General features: G+C 35.7%; 1 protein-coding gene across 1 annotated transcript in view; it reads right to left on the reverse strand.

The window, feature by feature from the left end:
• Window positions 1-17225, reverse strand: part of LOC132557359 (serine/threonine-protein kinase par-1-like) — a 166941-nt gene that overhangs the window by 16545 nt on the left and 133171 nt on the right. Inside the window, exons 8-13 of the mRNA XM_060221853.1 lie at window positions 13906-14035; window positions 13544-13672; window positions 13040-13245; window positions 10972-12512; window positions 9027-9154; window positions 8260-8393 (exon numbers count right to left, since the gene is read on the reverse strand). Coding sequence (XP_060077836.1) covers window positions 8260-8393; window positions 9027-9154; window positions 10972-12512; window positions 13040-13245; window positions 13544-13672; window positions 13906-14035 — 2268 coding nt within the window. The remainder of the gene's footprint in view (window positions 1-8259; window positions 8394-9026; window positions 9155-10971; window positions 12513-13039; window positions 13246-13543; window positions 13673-13905; window positions 14036-17225) is intronic.

Raw genomic sequence — 17225 nt, forward strand, 5'->3', positions numbered from 1 at the left:
ACAGGTGTTAGAATACATGTCATATATATATATATGGAAATATGCATTTGTGCTGATTTTCTTTGTTTTCTTTATAAATAAAAAGTTTCCTCAGTTATTTTTCTTCTACAATTATCTTTCTAATCCTGCTATATATACTTTATATTTCTCCCATTACCTGCAACACACAATATAATCATCTCCCCTACCCTGTCATTATGATTATCTCCCTTTGTCTGGAAGAGGTATTATGATTAATTATCTCCCCTTGCACATCATATGTACTACGATTGATTATCTCCCCTTGCCTATAATATATTTATCTGTCTCTTTTTGCATGTATGTCTATTTGCAATTGCCCTTTCTTTCTTTCTTTCTTTCTTTCTTTCTTCAGCTGTGGTACTGCTTAAGCATCCATCTTTATCTTGTTATCAACAGTTATGCATGATCAAATCTAATTGAACAGACAAATACAACTATACAGGTTTGTTAGTATGTTTGACATTTTAGCCGACAATAACAAAATAAAAGGGTTTTTACAAGGTGCATAAGTGCTTGGATGAAAGAATTTAGAGATACTAGATTGGTGAGTCTCTTAAGGAAGTGACAAACAAACCTTTAACTGAAGTTAAGGGATTGAAATCAAAGGTTAACAAAGATCATAAATGCTTCTTAATGGAGATTTATTTAAAATGATTCATCATTCTAACTGAATTTTTTCCCTTGGATTGGACACGTTGGTCCTATGTCACTATGGTAACCAGTTACTATAATTATATTGTTACCACAGTAACCATGATTACACATGGTTACATCGTACCCACAGTAACCATGGCTACATTGTATTTACAGTTTTCCATAGTTACAGTGTATAAACAGTTGATCTTGGTCACATTGTATTTTAAAATTTTTCATGGAAACACTGTATCTATGTTACCATAGCAACAATGTATCTACAGTAAAAATCGTGATCTATAGTGCTGTATAGTTTCACTACGGTAACTCCTATTGTGGTGATTATATCCTCGTTTACAGTACCGACATACAAAAATGTGATCAGCTACACAGTAATTGGTTATATAAGAATTGAATTCTAACTATCAGTCATGTAACCATGGTTATGGTTTACACAGACACTTCCTACATCAGAAGGGACAGGAAGAAAGAGACACAAGAAGTGCGATCTACTATACTTCTGTCAGGCTAGCATACAACAGAATTCTTGTGAAAGTGGCACTGGACTCAGCATTCTCTCACTGATATAGCTGTTCTTACCTCTAACAATACTCCCCCTACACTTATATAGCTGTTCTTACCTCTAACAACACTCCCCCTACACTTTTATATAGCTGTTCTTACCTCTAACAACACTCCCCACTACACTTTTATATAGCTGTTCTTACCTCTAACAACACTCCCCCCTACACTTTAACATAGCTGTTCTTACCTCTATCAACACTCCCCCCTACACTTTTATATAGCTGTTCTTACCTCTAACATAACTCCCTCCACACTTATATAGCTGTTCTCACCTCTAAAAAACACTCCTCCACACTTATATAGCTGTTCTTACTTCTAACAACACTCCCTCCACACTTATATAGCTGTGCGTACCTCTAACAACACTCCCCCTAAACTTCTATAGCTGTCTTACCACTATCAATACTCCCCCCACACTTATATAGGTATTCTTCTAAGTTCAACATCCTTATCAATGTCTTGATTACATATAACAGCACACTCAATATTTCACAGAAGAATTAAAGCAATTATTGATAAAAAGAATCAAGAAAAGAATATGTAGTTAATATATATTAGGATAAGTAAAGCGATTATGGTTTATGTACTGTTTGAATAAAAAAAACACTAGAAAAAGAGAAAATTTCACCTAGAAATGACCAATATATGTTGTTAATCACATGCAAGCTGCTTGAAATAGATTATAAATATTTTAATCAATATACATTTGGAAATATGCTTTAAAAGGATATAGACATGATATTGCTATGAGAAGATTTTTACAGCTACATGCATACGAGAGTCCCTTGCCCACAGAGGACAGAACAGCCTGAATAGAGACAATCTGAATATAGTAATCAGAAATTGTTCTGTAGGACAAATCAGAGTACAAGGAAGTTCTTGCATGACACATTTCAAACCATTCCCCTTTTCTTTATTTAGAATAATTATCATGCAGGACACTATGAGAGACTGAACTCCATGGTCACTTTCACAAACAAGATAGGAAATACAAAAGATGCAGTAGTAGGGTTGCAAATTTTACCTCTTCATTGTGTTACCATGGAAACTAGATCAGAAAGCCATGGGCTGCTGATTTAAATAAAGAAAACATCAAAGTAATTGTGGGGATGTGTCAAAACCAGTTACTCCCTCTAATGATGAAGTTCTTTATCACCAGTTATTTCCCCTTTACAATGCAGTTCTGTGTCTTTTCTTATCTCCCCTGCATATGATGCAGATTTTTTTCCACTATGCTTGTCTGTAATGATGAAACTATCTACCACTAGCTTAATTTCTCATTAATGATGAAAGTTTAGAAATATAGGTTATCTCCCTTTTTCTGATGTTATTCTGCACCACAAGTATTGATATAACTCTGAGGAACTAGTTATCTCTCTTCCCTGATGTAGTTCTATACAACAAGTTATCTCCCTTCTTTGATGTAGTTCTATACAACAAGTTATCTCCCTTCTTTGATGTAGTTCTATACATCAAGTTATCTCCCTTCTTTGATGTAGTTCTATACAACTAAATATTTCCCTTCTTTGATGTAGTTCTATAAAACTAGTTATCTCTCTCTATCGATATAGCTCTATACAACTATTTACCTCCCTTCTTAGACGAAGTTCTATACAACTAGTTATCTCTCTTTTTAGATATAGCTCTATACAACTAGTTATCTCCCTTCTTTGATGTAGTTCTATACAACTAGTTATCTCCCTTCTGAGATGAAGTTCTATACAACTAGTTATCTCCCTTCTTAGATGTAGTTCTATACAACTAGTTATCTCCCTTCTTAGATGTAGTTCTATACAACTAGTTATCTCCCTTCTTAGATGTAGCAATGAAGAAACAGTTATTGATGGGGTTCTGTATCACTTGTTACTTCACATTATTGTACAGTGCTACTCTCAATCAGTTCCTTTTTATTGGTGTATTTCTATACCAATATAGTTAGCTCCCTTTCTTGGCATGACTCTGTACTACTAATCATTTTACTTAAGTGACAAAGCTCTGTTAAACTCTCTTCATTAATATAGCCCTGTACCATCATGAACCTCTCACTGACATAGCTCTTTGCCACCATTTATCTCTCATTGTTATAGCTGTGTACCACCAATAGTCTCCCTTTATTGATATAGCTGTGTACCATCAATAGTCTCCGTTTATTGATATCACTTTGTACCACCAGTGATCTCCCTTTATTTATTTGCTCTGTACCACTAAATATATCCATTTATTGACATAGCTCTGTACCACAAATAATCTCTCTTTATAAATATAATTCTGTACCACTAGTTGTCTCCCTTTATTGACCATGCTCTGTACCACCAGTTATCTCCCTTTATCCATGAACCAGTTATCTCCCTTTATTAATATAATTTTGTATTTGTTGATTTATTATTCACTTTTGTATTTTTATCCTTCACCTTCCTACAGCAGGCATAATCATCATTGCAAAAATTTATCAGAATGATTGTATTTCAAAGGAAATTGATTAAACTGAATATAAAAAAAATTAAACAAAACAAGGAACTCATATTTATCACACCTACATGGTAAATGATTTGATTCTCAAACATAAATTTGAGAAAATGATAAGGAAAAAAAATATCACATGAGAGTTTGTAATTTTTATGGCCTGCTGACATACATACATATACTACATTACAATGTATAATAACAACTGTGCAGATAACACAGGTACAACTACAAGTCTACTGGCAACACTTTCGGAGCTGATGTGGGAGGCTTTAAGGAAAGGAGTGGTCTAACACTGAAGGGACACTGTCTAGAAACTGGTGATGGCAGTATTCAAGGTCTGGGTAGACAGATTACTGTGGGGTACTATGTAGGAAATAGTGTAGGATAATTCAAAGCCTGGCCAGACCAACACTGGAGGGCCACTTTCTAAATACTTGTGTGAAAGGATTTGAAGTCAGGCCAGACCAACACTGAAGGGCCACTTTCTGGGAGCTTGTGTAAAAAATTTCAAAGTCAGGGCAGACCAAAACTCAGATGGGCCACTGTCTTGGAACTGGTGTGAAAAGATTTGAGGTCAAGGGTCACCTAAGGTTGACATTAAGGTACATGTACAAGTAAGGAAATAAAAGGGTCAAGTTCATGGAATGTTGGATGGGGAGGGGAAAACTAGTTGACAGTACAATTTAACAACCAACAAAGAGACACTCTGACACAGGTGTGTCCATTTTGAAGAATAAGTCACACTAACATGGATTTATCTAACAAACGTGATGACAAAAATTAATTTTATGATACACATCAAAATAACATATCAAGGATAATATTTCTGATAGCAAATCTGATATTTACAACTTATTAATGCAGAAGAAAATCCAATACAGTGTAAATGAGACAGACTTGGACAGAAAAAGTTACACATATAAAATCTGTCCACCATAACCAGAAAGATTCTCAAAACTAATTTCTAAAACTTCTGAATTTATCCTAATTCTGATCCGTACCTTCCAGAATCATAAAAGTACATGACATAACTTAGGACAAAGTCATTTGAGACACTGGTTCTTTTTATAAGTCACATATGGTAGCTGGTTCTGATCGGACAAAATGGGCATTAAAATCAATTAAATTACAGCAGCCATATTACCTATGTTTATCCTGTGAATGTATTCATCTGATCAAGGTATACTTGTACTGCTTGTAAATTAATATTGTCAACTTAAATAAAACAATGTCAAACTAAAATAAAACACAAGCTTGCAGCAGTATCAAGAAAAAAACTCACATACAACATCAGTGGCAAATACTAGACCGTAATTCCCAGCCGGCATTTCTCAATAAAGACGGAAAAGTTGAAGCAAAATAGGAGAAGTAAATGACCATTCCAAAATATATGGATTTCAAACTCAACTGTTATGATGATCTGACTCACCTGGTTAGTAGCTTCCAACTAAATTTATAAAACAGAAAGGCCATCTCGGCTGCAGAAGGAGTGAGAAATGTCACAGTTCAGTGAGTCGTGTCAAACAGTGTCATGGTTCAGAAAAGGTTACACAACCTTCAAACTGAACTAAAGGTGTTATACTTCAAAGAGTCAGGTCACACAATGTCACATCACAGTCACAAAATTATCAAGACTTCATGGAATCAAGTCACATAATGTCATGCTTCAATGAGTCGGGTGTCACAATATCACTACATGTTAGCGTATCACTTTTTTGTTTAAACAAGGCCTGTCACATATTTTAAAAAATACAATTGCTGGAATCATTTGATTGGCATAAACTAAAACTTCATTTTGTTTAAAACACATTCTGCTTTTTTTTTTGTTGCTTTCAGAACATTCTACTTGCTCAAGAACATTTTCGATATGACCATGTATAAGTAATTGGAAGGACTTAACATTGTAAAAAAAATTGAAATTTCCTCTTCAATAAAAAAGTAAGTAATCATTTTCATTTCCTGGAAAAAATTGTTTCTCACTTACATTGTCTGAAGGGCAGCAGGGATTTCTAGGTTTTTTGGCAAATGCCGATATGATTTTGAGGTTAAACAATAAAATTTAAATGTTTAATATCTGATTTATAAACATTAAAAATCACGATAAAAAACCTATGAAGGCATGCATTATAGAATTATCCCAACCCAAGCATGTTATAACACTATCTATACATAACAATGAAATATCCTTTAAGATGAATTCTCAGTACCCTGAAGTGAACTGTACAATAGTCACCAGATGTTATAAGTTTGACATCTCTAGGTGTGGTTTAGTCTCCTGACACATATACATGCGATGTTTATCCCTCTCAATAATTTAATGCTAGGATTGTCTTGTGCCAAAATCAATAATACTCAAACTATGTCACGGTATTCACCCTGGTCGTGGTCTGCTGATTACCTGTCACACATCAATGAGTTGGGAGATCAATGTTACACATCAAAGAATTGGTTCATCAATGTCACACTTCTCAGCGAGTTGGTTAACCAATGTCATACTTATGTCACACTTCAGTGAGCTGGTTGACCAATGTCATACTTATGTCACACTTCAGTGAGCTGGTTGACCAATGTCATACTTATGTCACACTTCAGTGAGCTGGTTGACCAATGTCATACTTATGTCACACTTCAGTGAGCTGGTTGACCAATGTCATACTTATGTCACGCTTCAGTGAGTTGGTTGACCAATGTCATACTTATGTCACGCTTCAGTGAGTTGGTTGAATGCAGTACACACTTGAGAAATGTCATGTCGCAAAGTGAGTCAGAAAATGTTACACTTCAGTGAATGAGATCTGTGCTTTCAAATTGGTGCAATATATCCCGAAAAAAAATATCAATGGGGTAAATTATGAACTTTCCTCTGATAATGGTTATGTTTTAAAACCTGTGCAAACAATTTAGCAATTGTCTGTAGGTGACCACAAAACTAGAAATCATCTGTCCTTAGATAACTTGTTGATATCATGTGATGTAACATAGGCTTTCTAGCCTAAAAATAGATATCATCTGTCCTTAGATAACGTGTTGATATCTTGTGATGTAACATAGGCTTTCTAGCCTAGAACTAGAAATCATCTGTCCTTAGATAACGTGTTGATATCTTGTGATGTAACATAGGCTTTCTAGCCTAGAACTAGAAATCATCTGTCCTTAGATAACGTGTTGATATCTTGTGATGTAACAGGCTTTTTAGCCCCAAGCGTCTCTAAAGAAACGCTTTCATATTTGACTAATTAAGTTTTTATAAATCATTAAAACAATTATCTATTATTCCTACTTTACCTTATAACAAATTAAACAACTAATAAGAAAACCGATGAGGTTTAAATACTTTGACTTCATTGTATGACAAGTAGAATTTGGGTTGTGGTCATTCCCTTGATATTTTATATATACAACAACTGAAGGCTACATCAATACAGAAAAAACCTATACTTACCTATGATATTAAACTGTCCTTATTTTTGAGTTTCAAATCTTGTTTACATTAAATGTGAAAAAGATAGACCAATCAGACTTAAGTATGAGTAATGTCCTCTCTGTCATGTGACCAAGCATGGACCTTTCAGACTTAAGGATGAGTAATGTCCTCTCTGTCATGTGACCAAGCATGGACCTATCAGACTTAAGGATGAGTAATGTCCTCTCTGTCATGTGACCAAGCATGGACCTATCAGACTTAAGGATGAGTAATGTCCTCTCTGTCATGTGACCAAGCATGGACCTATCAGACTTAAGGATGAGCAAAGTTCTCACTGTCATGTGACCAAGCATGGACCTATCAGACTTAAGGATGAGCAAAGTTCTCACTGTCATGTGACTAGGAATGGACCTATCAGACTAAAGAAGTAGGTTGTCATTGATGTCATGTCAGATATCTTCCACTGATCTCATGTAGAGATACCTTTCCCTGTTTTACTGTAAAAATATCTTTCTTTGTTTTAGTGTAGAAATATCTTTCCCTGTTTTACTGTAAAAATATCTTTCTGTTTTAGCACAGAGATATCTTACATTATTTCAAAGTAAATATATCTTTTTCTACTTCAGTGTGGAGATATTGTTCTGTTTCCTGTGTAGGGATATCTTTCTCTGATAAAGTATATTTGTCTCCTGCACAGTCTGATTAGAATGTCTTCCATTTAAGAGTTCAAAGTCCTACATAGAAAATATCATGAATTTCATTTTTTTCCCTAAATACTTCCTAGAGTGATAGTAAACAGTTCCCATTAGTTACAATACAAGACAGTTTGACAGTGAAGGGTTACTAGATTGCTAACCTGGTGACCAACCAAACTCTTCCTATTGTAATCTTGAATATTGAAAAAAAATCACTAAGATTTGCCCATCAGAGAAAACTGTGAGAGCCAAAAACTATAGTTAGATTGAAAAGTTTTGAAATAATTGAAAATGAAAATAAAGGGAAAAAATTTTTTTTTTAAAAAATTGAGAAACAATAAAAAATACTCCTTACTAAATGTCTGATGGAATATAAGTTAAAAGCACAATCATTGCTCCCATGTGACAGGTAACATGACTGGTCATGTGACATACCTGCTGCTTCCTGGTCCTGACATCATTACCCGTAGACTCGCTCGCATTGGAGGTGCTTGTGCACTTGTTTTTTGGAATGGACTTGTTGTTGATTTTTGTACCTCGTAATATCAATTCACTCGTATCTTGTTCATCTGTAAAATACAAAATCATGTCACTCGTACGAAAAGTGAAGACCACAATCCCATTATATGTAACTCCATATAATGAGATACAATTTACAACAAATTCAGTTAAAATCCGTTTAAAATAGATTTCTATAACTTCCCCTATTTGGCTTATTTCTTCTGCTGAGAATAAGGTCTTTGTTTCTGTAAAACATGCACACAATGTTCCTCTGGACTACATTAGGGGGAATTAAGGAACATTAGGGTGCAAAATTAAAATTAAAATTCTAAAAGATAAACCTTTCTGACCCCTTCTCCCCAGTTCCCAGGGGTAGAATCAATTTTCTGAATTTAAGAAATGATTGTCCACTCCGTATGATGTTTCAGTCCAAATTTGGTTGAAATCAACTGAGGTGTTAAGGAGAAGTAGAATTTTAGAGGAAAAGTTTACGGACTGCATGCATTAACTGATGAGACACAAGGTCATCTAGGAACTTCTGGTCAGAAAAAAAAGTCAAAACCAGTATCCCAGAGACTTGATACTTTTGTTCCTTATACAAGTATTTACCCATGACAACACACTGACAATTACTTGACTAATACAACAAAATTTTCTTCCAGGTTTGATGTGAGAGTTGTCTCCCTTTAGTGCTAGCTTACCTTTGTCCATGGGATGGATTTTGGCTTTGCTGACTGAGGAGGGTTTATCTACAACCTCCTCCATAACTCTCTCCACCCCTCCATCACTCCCTGAGCTGAGCAGTGGCTCTGAACATGACGGGTCGATCCTGTAACGTGAATACTTCATCATCATATCAACTGACGGGTCAATCCCGTGATGTGAATACTTCCTCATGGTGTCTACACAGTCTACAGTATCCACTGAGATATTGTATACACACAGTCTACAGTATCCACCGAGATATTGTATACACACAGTCTACAGTATCCACAGGGATATTGTATACACACAGTCTACAGTATCCACAGGGATATTGTATACACACAGACTACAGTATCCACAGGGATATTGTATACACAAAGACTACAGTATCCACAGGGATATTGTATACACACAGTCTACAGTATCCACAGGGATATTGTATACACACAGTCTACAGTGTCCACAGGGATATTGTATCCACACAGTCTACAGTATCCACAGGGATATTGTATCCACACAGTCTACAGTATCCACAGGGATATCGTATACAGTCTACAGTATCCACAGGGATATTGTATCCACACAGTCTACAGTATCCACAGGGATATCGTATACACACAGTCTACAGTATCCACAGGGATATTGTATCCACAGTCTACAGTATCCACAGGGATATTGTATACACTTGGGCTACAGCATGCAAATGGATATCGTATCAGCAATAAACAGTACACTAGGGGACTGCTCACAACCATTCACCATTTCAATACATCCAACAGAGTATCACTTCTAAAGTGAGACTTTATACTATACCAGCCAAAACTATTTCTCAACAATAAAATTCTAGAGAGATTTCTACCCAATGGTAAAAGTTTAAACACATACTGATTCTCTAATCTTCTCACCAGACCAGTAGTTCAAAGTCTAGTTCACTTGACATCAAGTTAATACAAAAATCTCATCAAATACATCGTTAAAACTATCAAATTTCTTAAGTCGAACAGCATATGTAAACGTTCATCACCAGCACCTGTAGACAGAATATAGATACAAATAAGTAATATCCATTTCTCTGGTAAAACAGATGTGGCTTGTTAAGCTGACCAGACGTTACACAATGAAAATGTTAATCCCATTCTAATCCTCTATTTAGATTGAAGTAACAACCTTGAGGTCTCTGAGTGTCCAAGCTGTGGGTGTTTTAATCTAATTACACTAAGGTCATAGACACAATTAATCCGCTTTGAGAGTTGTCCAGATATTTACTCCCTTGTAAGTTAACTGCAGCTAATTATAAACCTATATATTTCAACATCCCATTTAAAACAAGTGAAGAGAGAGAGTGAAATTATCCTCAAATATCAACGCTAAAAAATCCCTATAGCTCTTCAGATTTTTTTTCTTTGTTTTTTACACCAGTGATTTCTAAAGACAATTATACTGTATCTATGTAGTTAATGCTAACCTTGTTAGTGCACATATCACATCCTAACCTCATTAGTACACCTGTTATATCTTTACTTTGTTAGTACACCTGTTATATCCTAACCTCATTAGTACACCTGTTATATCCTAACCTTGTTAGTACACTTGTTATATCCTTACCTTGTTAGTAAACCTGTTATAACCTAACCTCGTTAGTACACCTGTTATATCTTAACCTCGTTAGTACACCTGTTATATCCTTACCTTGTTAGTACACCTGTTATATCCTAACCTTGTTACTACACCTGTTATATCCTTACCTTGTTAGTACACCTGTTATATCCTAATCTCATTAGTACACCTGTTATATCCTAACCTGCTTAGTACACCTGTTATGTCCTTACCTTGTTAGTACACCTGTTATATCCTAACCTCGTTAGTACACCTGTTATAATCCTTACCTTGTTAGTACACCTGTTATATCCTAACCTCGTTAGTACACCTGTTATATCCTACCTGAGCTCACTTTCTGTGATAGATGAGTTACACATTCCTCCTGAGTCTATCTCTTTCACACACATTTCTTTTCCACTTGAATTTTTAAACTTATTCGCTTTTAACTTGGCATTTTTCTTCTTATGGAGATGAAGTTTATAGGCAAAACATGGCATAGTAGGCGTATTTACAGTGCTGGAAGGAGTTGTGGCGCTCGACGTCGATTTCACATTTGGGGTGAAATCTAAGTCTGTTGCTAATGCATCAAAGTCATCGCTGTGGAAGCTTTCTATGCGCGCGAGGGGCATCTGAAACATTTGTCGTGTGGGTGTGTTCGGCATTACAAGATTATAGAGTGACATGTTGGAACAACGCGTTGACACAGAGCTGCGCCCATCCTCTAAATAGGCCTCTACATCGGGGCTATACTCGAGTGTATTCATCAACTCACTGGAGCGCCGATAATGCAAGCCTCCTGGGCCGTTCTTTGGAGGAGGTACATGTCCCTCCCCTGTGGATAAGGTGTCCTTCCCATTCACTGCATCCTTTTGATCTTTATTACAGCACACCACACCACGATCTGTGATTTCCATTGACGAAGGTTCTGGAAGGTCCACCATTTTAGTGGCCCCCAATAATTCTGTAGTACTATCCACCTGGTCCTCTGGTATTTCCGAGTCCACCGTAAACAGTTGTGCGTCACTGTTGCTGGCCTTGTTACAATCTGACACATTTAATTCACAACATTGAGCACATCGTATCCGTGGATTCCTATCCTCACTTGATTGCATAGATGTAGATACCACACGCTCCAGCGAGCTTGCTGACAGTGTCGTCCGTGAATCACACACATTACTAACTTTTGACGTCACTATGTGCTTCTTGTCCTGTTTTGTTGACACCTTTGGTCTTACGATAGATTTAATGTCTACTAATGCAATTCGCGCCTCGACGGAGTCAATCCCATCCTCCATAAGTGATTCTAGCTTATCATTGGATGACATTTTGGCTTCAGCAGCTGATTTCTGCCCTGAATCTACAGCATCCAATGATACATCTACTTTGTTGGGATCAATGAGTGCCTCAAGAGAGCCGGCACAGCTGAGCAGTTCTGTAGTGGAGCAAGGATTTGAACTGTCTGAATTATTTCTACACTTCTCTCTTGGGTGCATAACAGGTCCATTAATATTTGTATAGGAGGAACTCTTGTTGGCAGGGACATGAAGAGAGAATGGAGACAAGTGGTAACAACCCTTCACGCTCAGGTCTTTGGGACGCTGGATGGGGAGGGGGCGAGGTGGGTCAATACGTATGGAGGGACTGAGCAGGGTCGTGGGACTGTTGGGTTGCGAACTGCTAGAACCTTGCACATCTTTGAGACTGCTTGTGCGACGATTTCCAGGTCCATAAGAACTTGACCGTTTCTTTCGCTGCGATGAGTTGCGACGACTGAAAGAGCGACGATTGAAGGCCATCTGTCCTGGTTGTCCCGGCGACAGGAGGTTAGGATTGCTCGGGTTATTAGGAATAGTGTTGATCGTATCGTTGCTGTGGCTGGGATCCTGTAACATAGTATTAATCATAACAGTTAATTACATGTAATATCACACTCAAGACTCATTATGATAGTAACAGACACAATGATGTTCTTTGACAGCTAAGACACTTTGTGATAGTAACAGACACAATGATGTTCTTTGACAGCTAAGATACTTTGTGATAGATACAGACACAATGATGTTCTTTGACAGCTAAGACACTTTGTGATAGATACAGACACAATGTTGTTCTTTGACAGCTAAGACACTTTGTGATAGATACAGACACAGTGATGTTCTGTGACAGCTAAGACACTTTGTGATAGATACAGACACAGTGATGTTCTGTGACAGCTAAGACACTTTGTGATAGACACAGACACAGTGATGTTCTGTGACAGCTAAGACACTTTGTGATAGATACAGACACAATGATGTTCTGTGACAGCTAAGACATATTGTGATAGTAACAGACACATTGACATTCTATTATGGTTATAGATACTTTGTGATAGTTAAAGACACGTTGAGAACTCTATGATAATATTTACCGATGTTTGATTAGGGGACATAAGCCTGTTGTATCGTAAAGACCGCCTTGGTTTTGATCGTTTCTTTTCTGGTCCTAACCAAGATGGGGCACTGCACAGGGCCATGAAGTCAAAGCTGGCACTGACTTTGTGTTGTTCGTTGGGTGGTCCTTCCCCGGTCTGACCAGTTTTTGGTGACAGCTCATTGGCATCAGCATGATGACCAACTACAAATAGAACAAACATAATCTACATTATGCCTATGATCTGTTTGAGTTAAGGGTATATGTTACCTTACACATTATACCTATGATCTGTTTGAGTTAAGGGTATATGTTACCTTAAACATTATACCTATGATCCGTTTGAGTTAAGGGTATATGTAACCTTAAACATTATACCTATGATCTGTGTTGAGTTAAGGGTATATGTTACCTTACAAATTATACCTGTAATTAACATTAATATGCAGGAGGAATATGGATAATACTATTGTTTACTGTGAAATTCAGTGAGCAATCTTACCATGGTTACCACGTGATGACCCACCCTCCAACTCTGCTGTCCTCTGCTGCATAGACTTTCGCTTGTGTTTCTTTGTTTTTATGTCAAGCTTCTTTTCTGGCTGTGTTGTGTAGTCAATTTCAAACAAACCTGGAACCAAAACAACATGCATTATTGAACTAGGTGTGTCAGTGTAACATGGATGCTCAAAACTGATACCGGTTCCTACTCCTTACTGGTGATATATATATATATATATATTATCCAACAACTAATCATTTTTCATTAATAAGAGTTCCAGAAAAGTCTTCAGCTATATTCTCTCCACATATAGACAATTTTTTTGCAGACATCTGATTCATTGACAAATAAAACCCATTTACCTTTCTCACTTCTTTTTGTGTCCATGATCATATTAAACATGGCTGACAGATCATCACATTTACACTCGTGTACAGTCTTTTCCACTTGGTCTTTTTTCATACTCAGCATGTCTGATAGCTCATCCATTACCTGTAATCAAAGGTGTTAACGAGGCTTAAATCACAAGAATATACACATCTTATCCAACAAATCAACCAATACTTACAGCTGTTGATGTTTGGATCTCTTTTGAATGGAGATGAGGGGGGCCAATCAACCTCAAACATCAACAATTAGGCATGGCTGAATCATTTTTGATTTCATTGTCACTGCTAACATACATGTTGAAGTTAATAATCATGTATGTGTAAATTATTTGGTTGTTCATCTTTACACCTGACTGGTTTCTTGTATTTATTTGTCTTTTTACAGATCACAAATTAAAGTGGTCAGGACAGGAAGTTTTCTCCTAAACTAGACCAAGTCCGATAAACTACAATAAACTACCCTAAAATGTGCAGTTGTCAGGTATCTGGGAATCAAATTCCTGTCACAAAATTTTATTGTAGTAAAAACTTGTGCTGCTTTGTCAGTGAGTTAGCATTTTTCATCAGCCTGGTTGTAGTATCACAGAGATATTGTGATAGTCATTGTTATATGCTATACAATATATTATATACTTTTATATATCTAGATACTTTATTGAATTATCATAAATAACTGCCATTGACTGAGTGACTACTCCCCATCCCCCCTCCCCTATCCCCACTCTGTCCCCCACTCCCAATCCCTGAAATAAATGGTACATGTCTATTATAAAGAATCATCATTTTATATTTTTCTTTCAAGTTATTGATTTTTCAGACAAGTTATTTTGCCCCTTGGCATTATTACATGTTTAACTTTGTTACGGTTTCTATGAACCTAAAATAAAAAGAAATACAATTTTTTGTCTGCCACACATTACTGGGTAAGGAAAAAGAGCAAATTAAGGCATCGCTAAAAAAATTGAGAGCTTTTGTCTCTCTCTTTTTTTTCCTTTTTTTTTGTTTTTTTTCTTAAATTGTGTTTTATGCACAAAATTTTTTTGAAATTGCTGATGCACCAAAATCAATGACTTGGAGATATAATACCTTTTTTTACAGTATGCATATTAATGAAGAAATTTTCATATCATACATAAGCACATCTCAAAACATGAAATTTTGTCTGCTGGCAAACTAACACCTAATCAAATTTGATGTGTTTCATTTCAAATAAGATTTTTTTTTTATATGACTATTTTTTTCCCCTGAAAATTCCCGATACAATTTAAAAATTTGATTCTCTTGTGTTGAAAAGGATTTCAGCTCAATATTAAAAAATCCTGTTGACTTTTCTATCCCTTTAAATAGAAATTGTGTTTGTCGATGAAATCACCTAAAAAATTTAATAAAATACCTGCATTCAATGTTACCTTACAAAATTGCTGTTTTAAAATTTTCTGTATGCTAAGCTACAAAATTCTTATCACAGATTTTGAATTTTTCCTCAAAGTTCTGAAAGTATAATAAAAAATTTTCTTTCAGTTTTTCACAAAAAAGGTCATCTGACATAAAATACAAGATTTTAAATTTTGAACTTATTTCACCTGGATTTAAGAATCAAGGGCACTCAGCCACCACCTTGAAAGTGGGTTAAGGCTATTCATTTCAACAAACTTCGTAAACCTTCATCCCAGCATGCTACAGGCAAAATATCATGTCACGATCATTTCAGGTAAGTTGAGAAGTTGAAAATGTGTTTTCAATGTATTTTCAAAATGGCGGCCATGTTGGATTTTGGACCTACCCGAAATTAACAAACTTTGGTCAGGACCATGTCACAATCATTTCAGGTAAGTTTCACCTCAATGAGAACTTAAGAAGAAGTTGAAAATGTAAATTGTTTATGCCGGACGCTGGACGCCGCCGGACAAAAGGCGATCGTACTATGAGCAAAAGTCTAGAAATGTGATAAGTTAAATACATACTGTATTATATAGTTAAAATCTATTGAAATAAAGTTGAATTCCAGAGAAATCTTATGTCCACTGATTACTGATTTATTCTGTACAATTCTGTTTACAATAATAATCTCTGCATTTGCTTTCATTCATAAAATGTCACTGAGACATTAGACATTATTTTTTTAATCCTCAATATGAAAATGATTTCCTAACGTGAAAGTATATAGACTGATTAATACTGTAACAAAAAGAAAAAAAGCAATCATTTGTTAGGAATTAAAGTTCTTTCAGAATTGAAATAATGTTTGTCAGATTTTTACCTTTTCTAATAGTAAAATACCTGGCACATATGAACTAAAATATTTTTCATCGAAAGTACAACAAATACTTTCATGGAAAATAGCATCAAAATATTCTCATTGAAAATAACAGAAAAATATTCTCATTAAAAACAGCATGAAAATATTCTCATTAAAAACAGCATGAAAATATTCACATAGTGAAGCATGAAAATATTCTCATTGAAAATAGCATGAAAATATTCTCATTAAAAACAGCATGAAAATATTCTCATTAAAAGTAACATGACAATAAATGATCATACTAGAGCATCTTTGATGATTAATGGAAAAGAAAAAATTGAAGTTTGACTTTGTCACAGAGTAAAGTTTACATAACAATCAGTATATATATGAATGCAGCATACAGTACAATGTCAGATGAGAGTGTTCCATGTAGGTACACATACAGCTCAATGTAGCAGAGGTCAAGTAGAGGTCAAGTGTATGGACATAATGATGCTGTAAATAACCTGCACATGAAAAAGGACAAAGACAGATATCTACGACAAATGTTGTCACATGCTGCAAAATGAAACAAAAGCAACAAAGTTGTTTTAACAAGTCTGCGAAGACAGACAGAATGTAAACATGGTGCCATGACCAGGATCTGGAAGAGATTATCACCTTGTAATATCTGATCTCCTAATCTCTGGGAAATCTATTCAGGTAAAATCATTCAGGGAATTTCTAACAGGAAAATGCACTGAACAAGTATTTTTTTTTTGGTTCCACAAGCAGTCGACAAGTGGCATTATTTCTTAACATCAAACACATACCACAATAAACAGAAATAATATTAGGAGGAAAATGAAATAGACCTGAAATTTTAACATCACAGATGCATTGATGTCAACGGAATACAACCATCAGATGTGGATCAAGATGCATGACCATAATTTTTGTGACAGGCATTCGACAATATGTATAGAAACCTGTTTACCTCCTGTTCTAACTCATCGTCACTCTGGGGCGTGGCCTAATGGGCAAAGTGATGGCAAATGTTTAATGTACA

The sequence above is a fragment of the Ylistrum balloti genome, unplaced genomic scaffold (genome assembly GCF_031769215.1).
Source record: "Ylistrum balloti isolate Yb309-2 unplaced genomic scaffold, AGI_CSIRO_Ybal_v1 Utg369652, whole genome shotgun sequence".
NCBI lineage: Eukaryota > Metazoa > Mollusca > Bivalvia > Pectinida > Pectinidae > Ylistrum > Ylistrum balloti.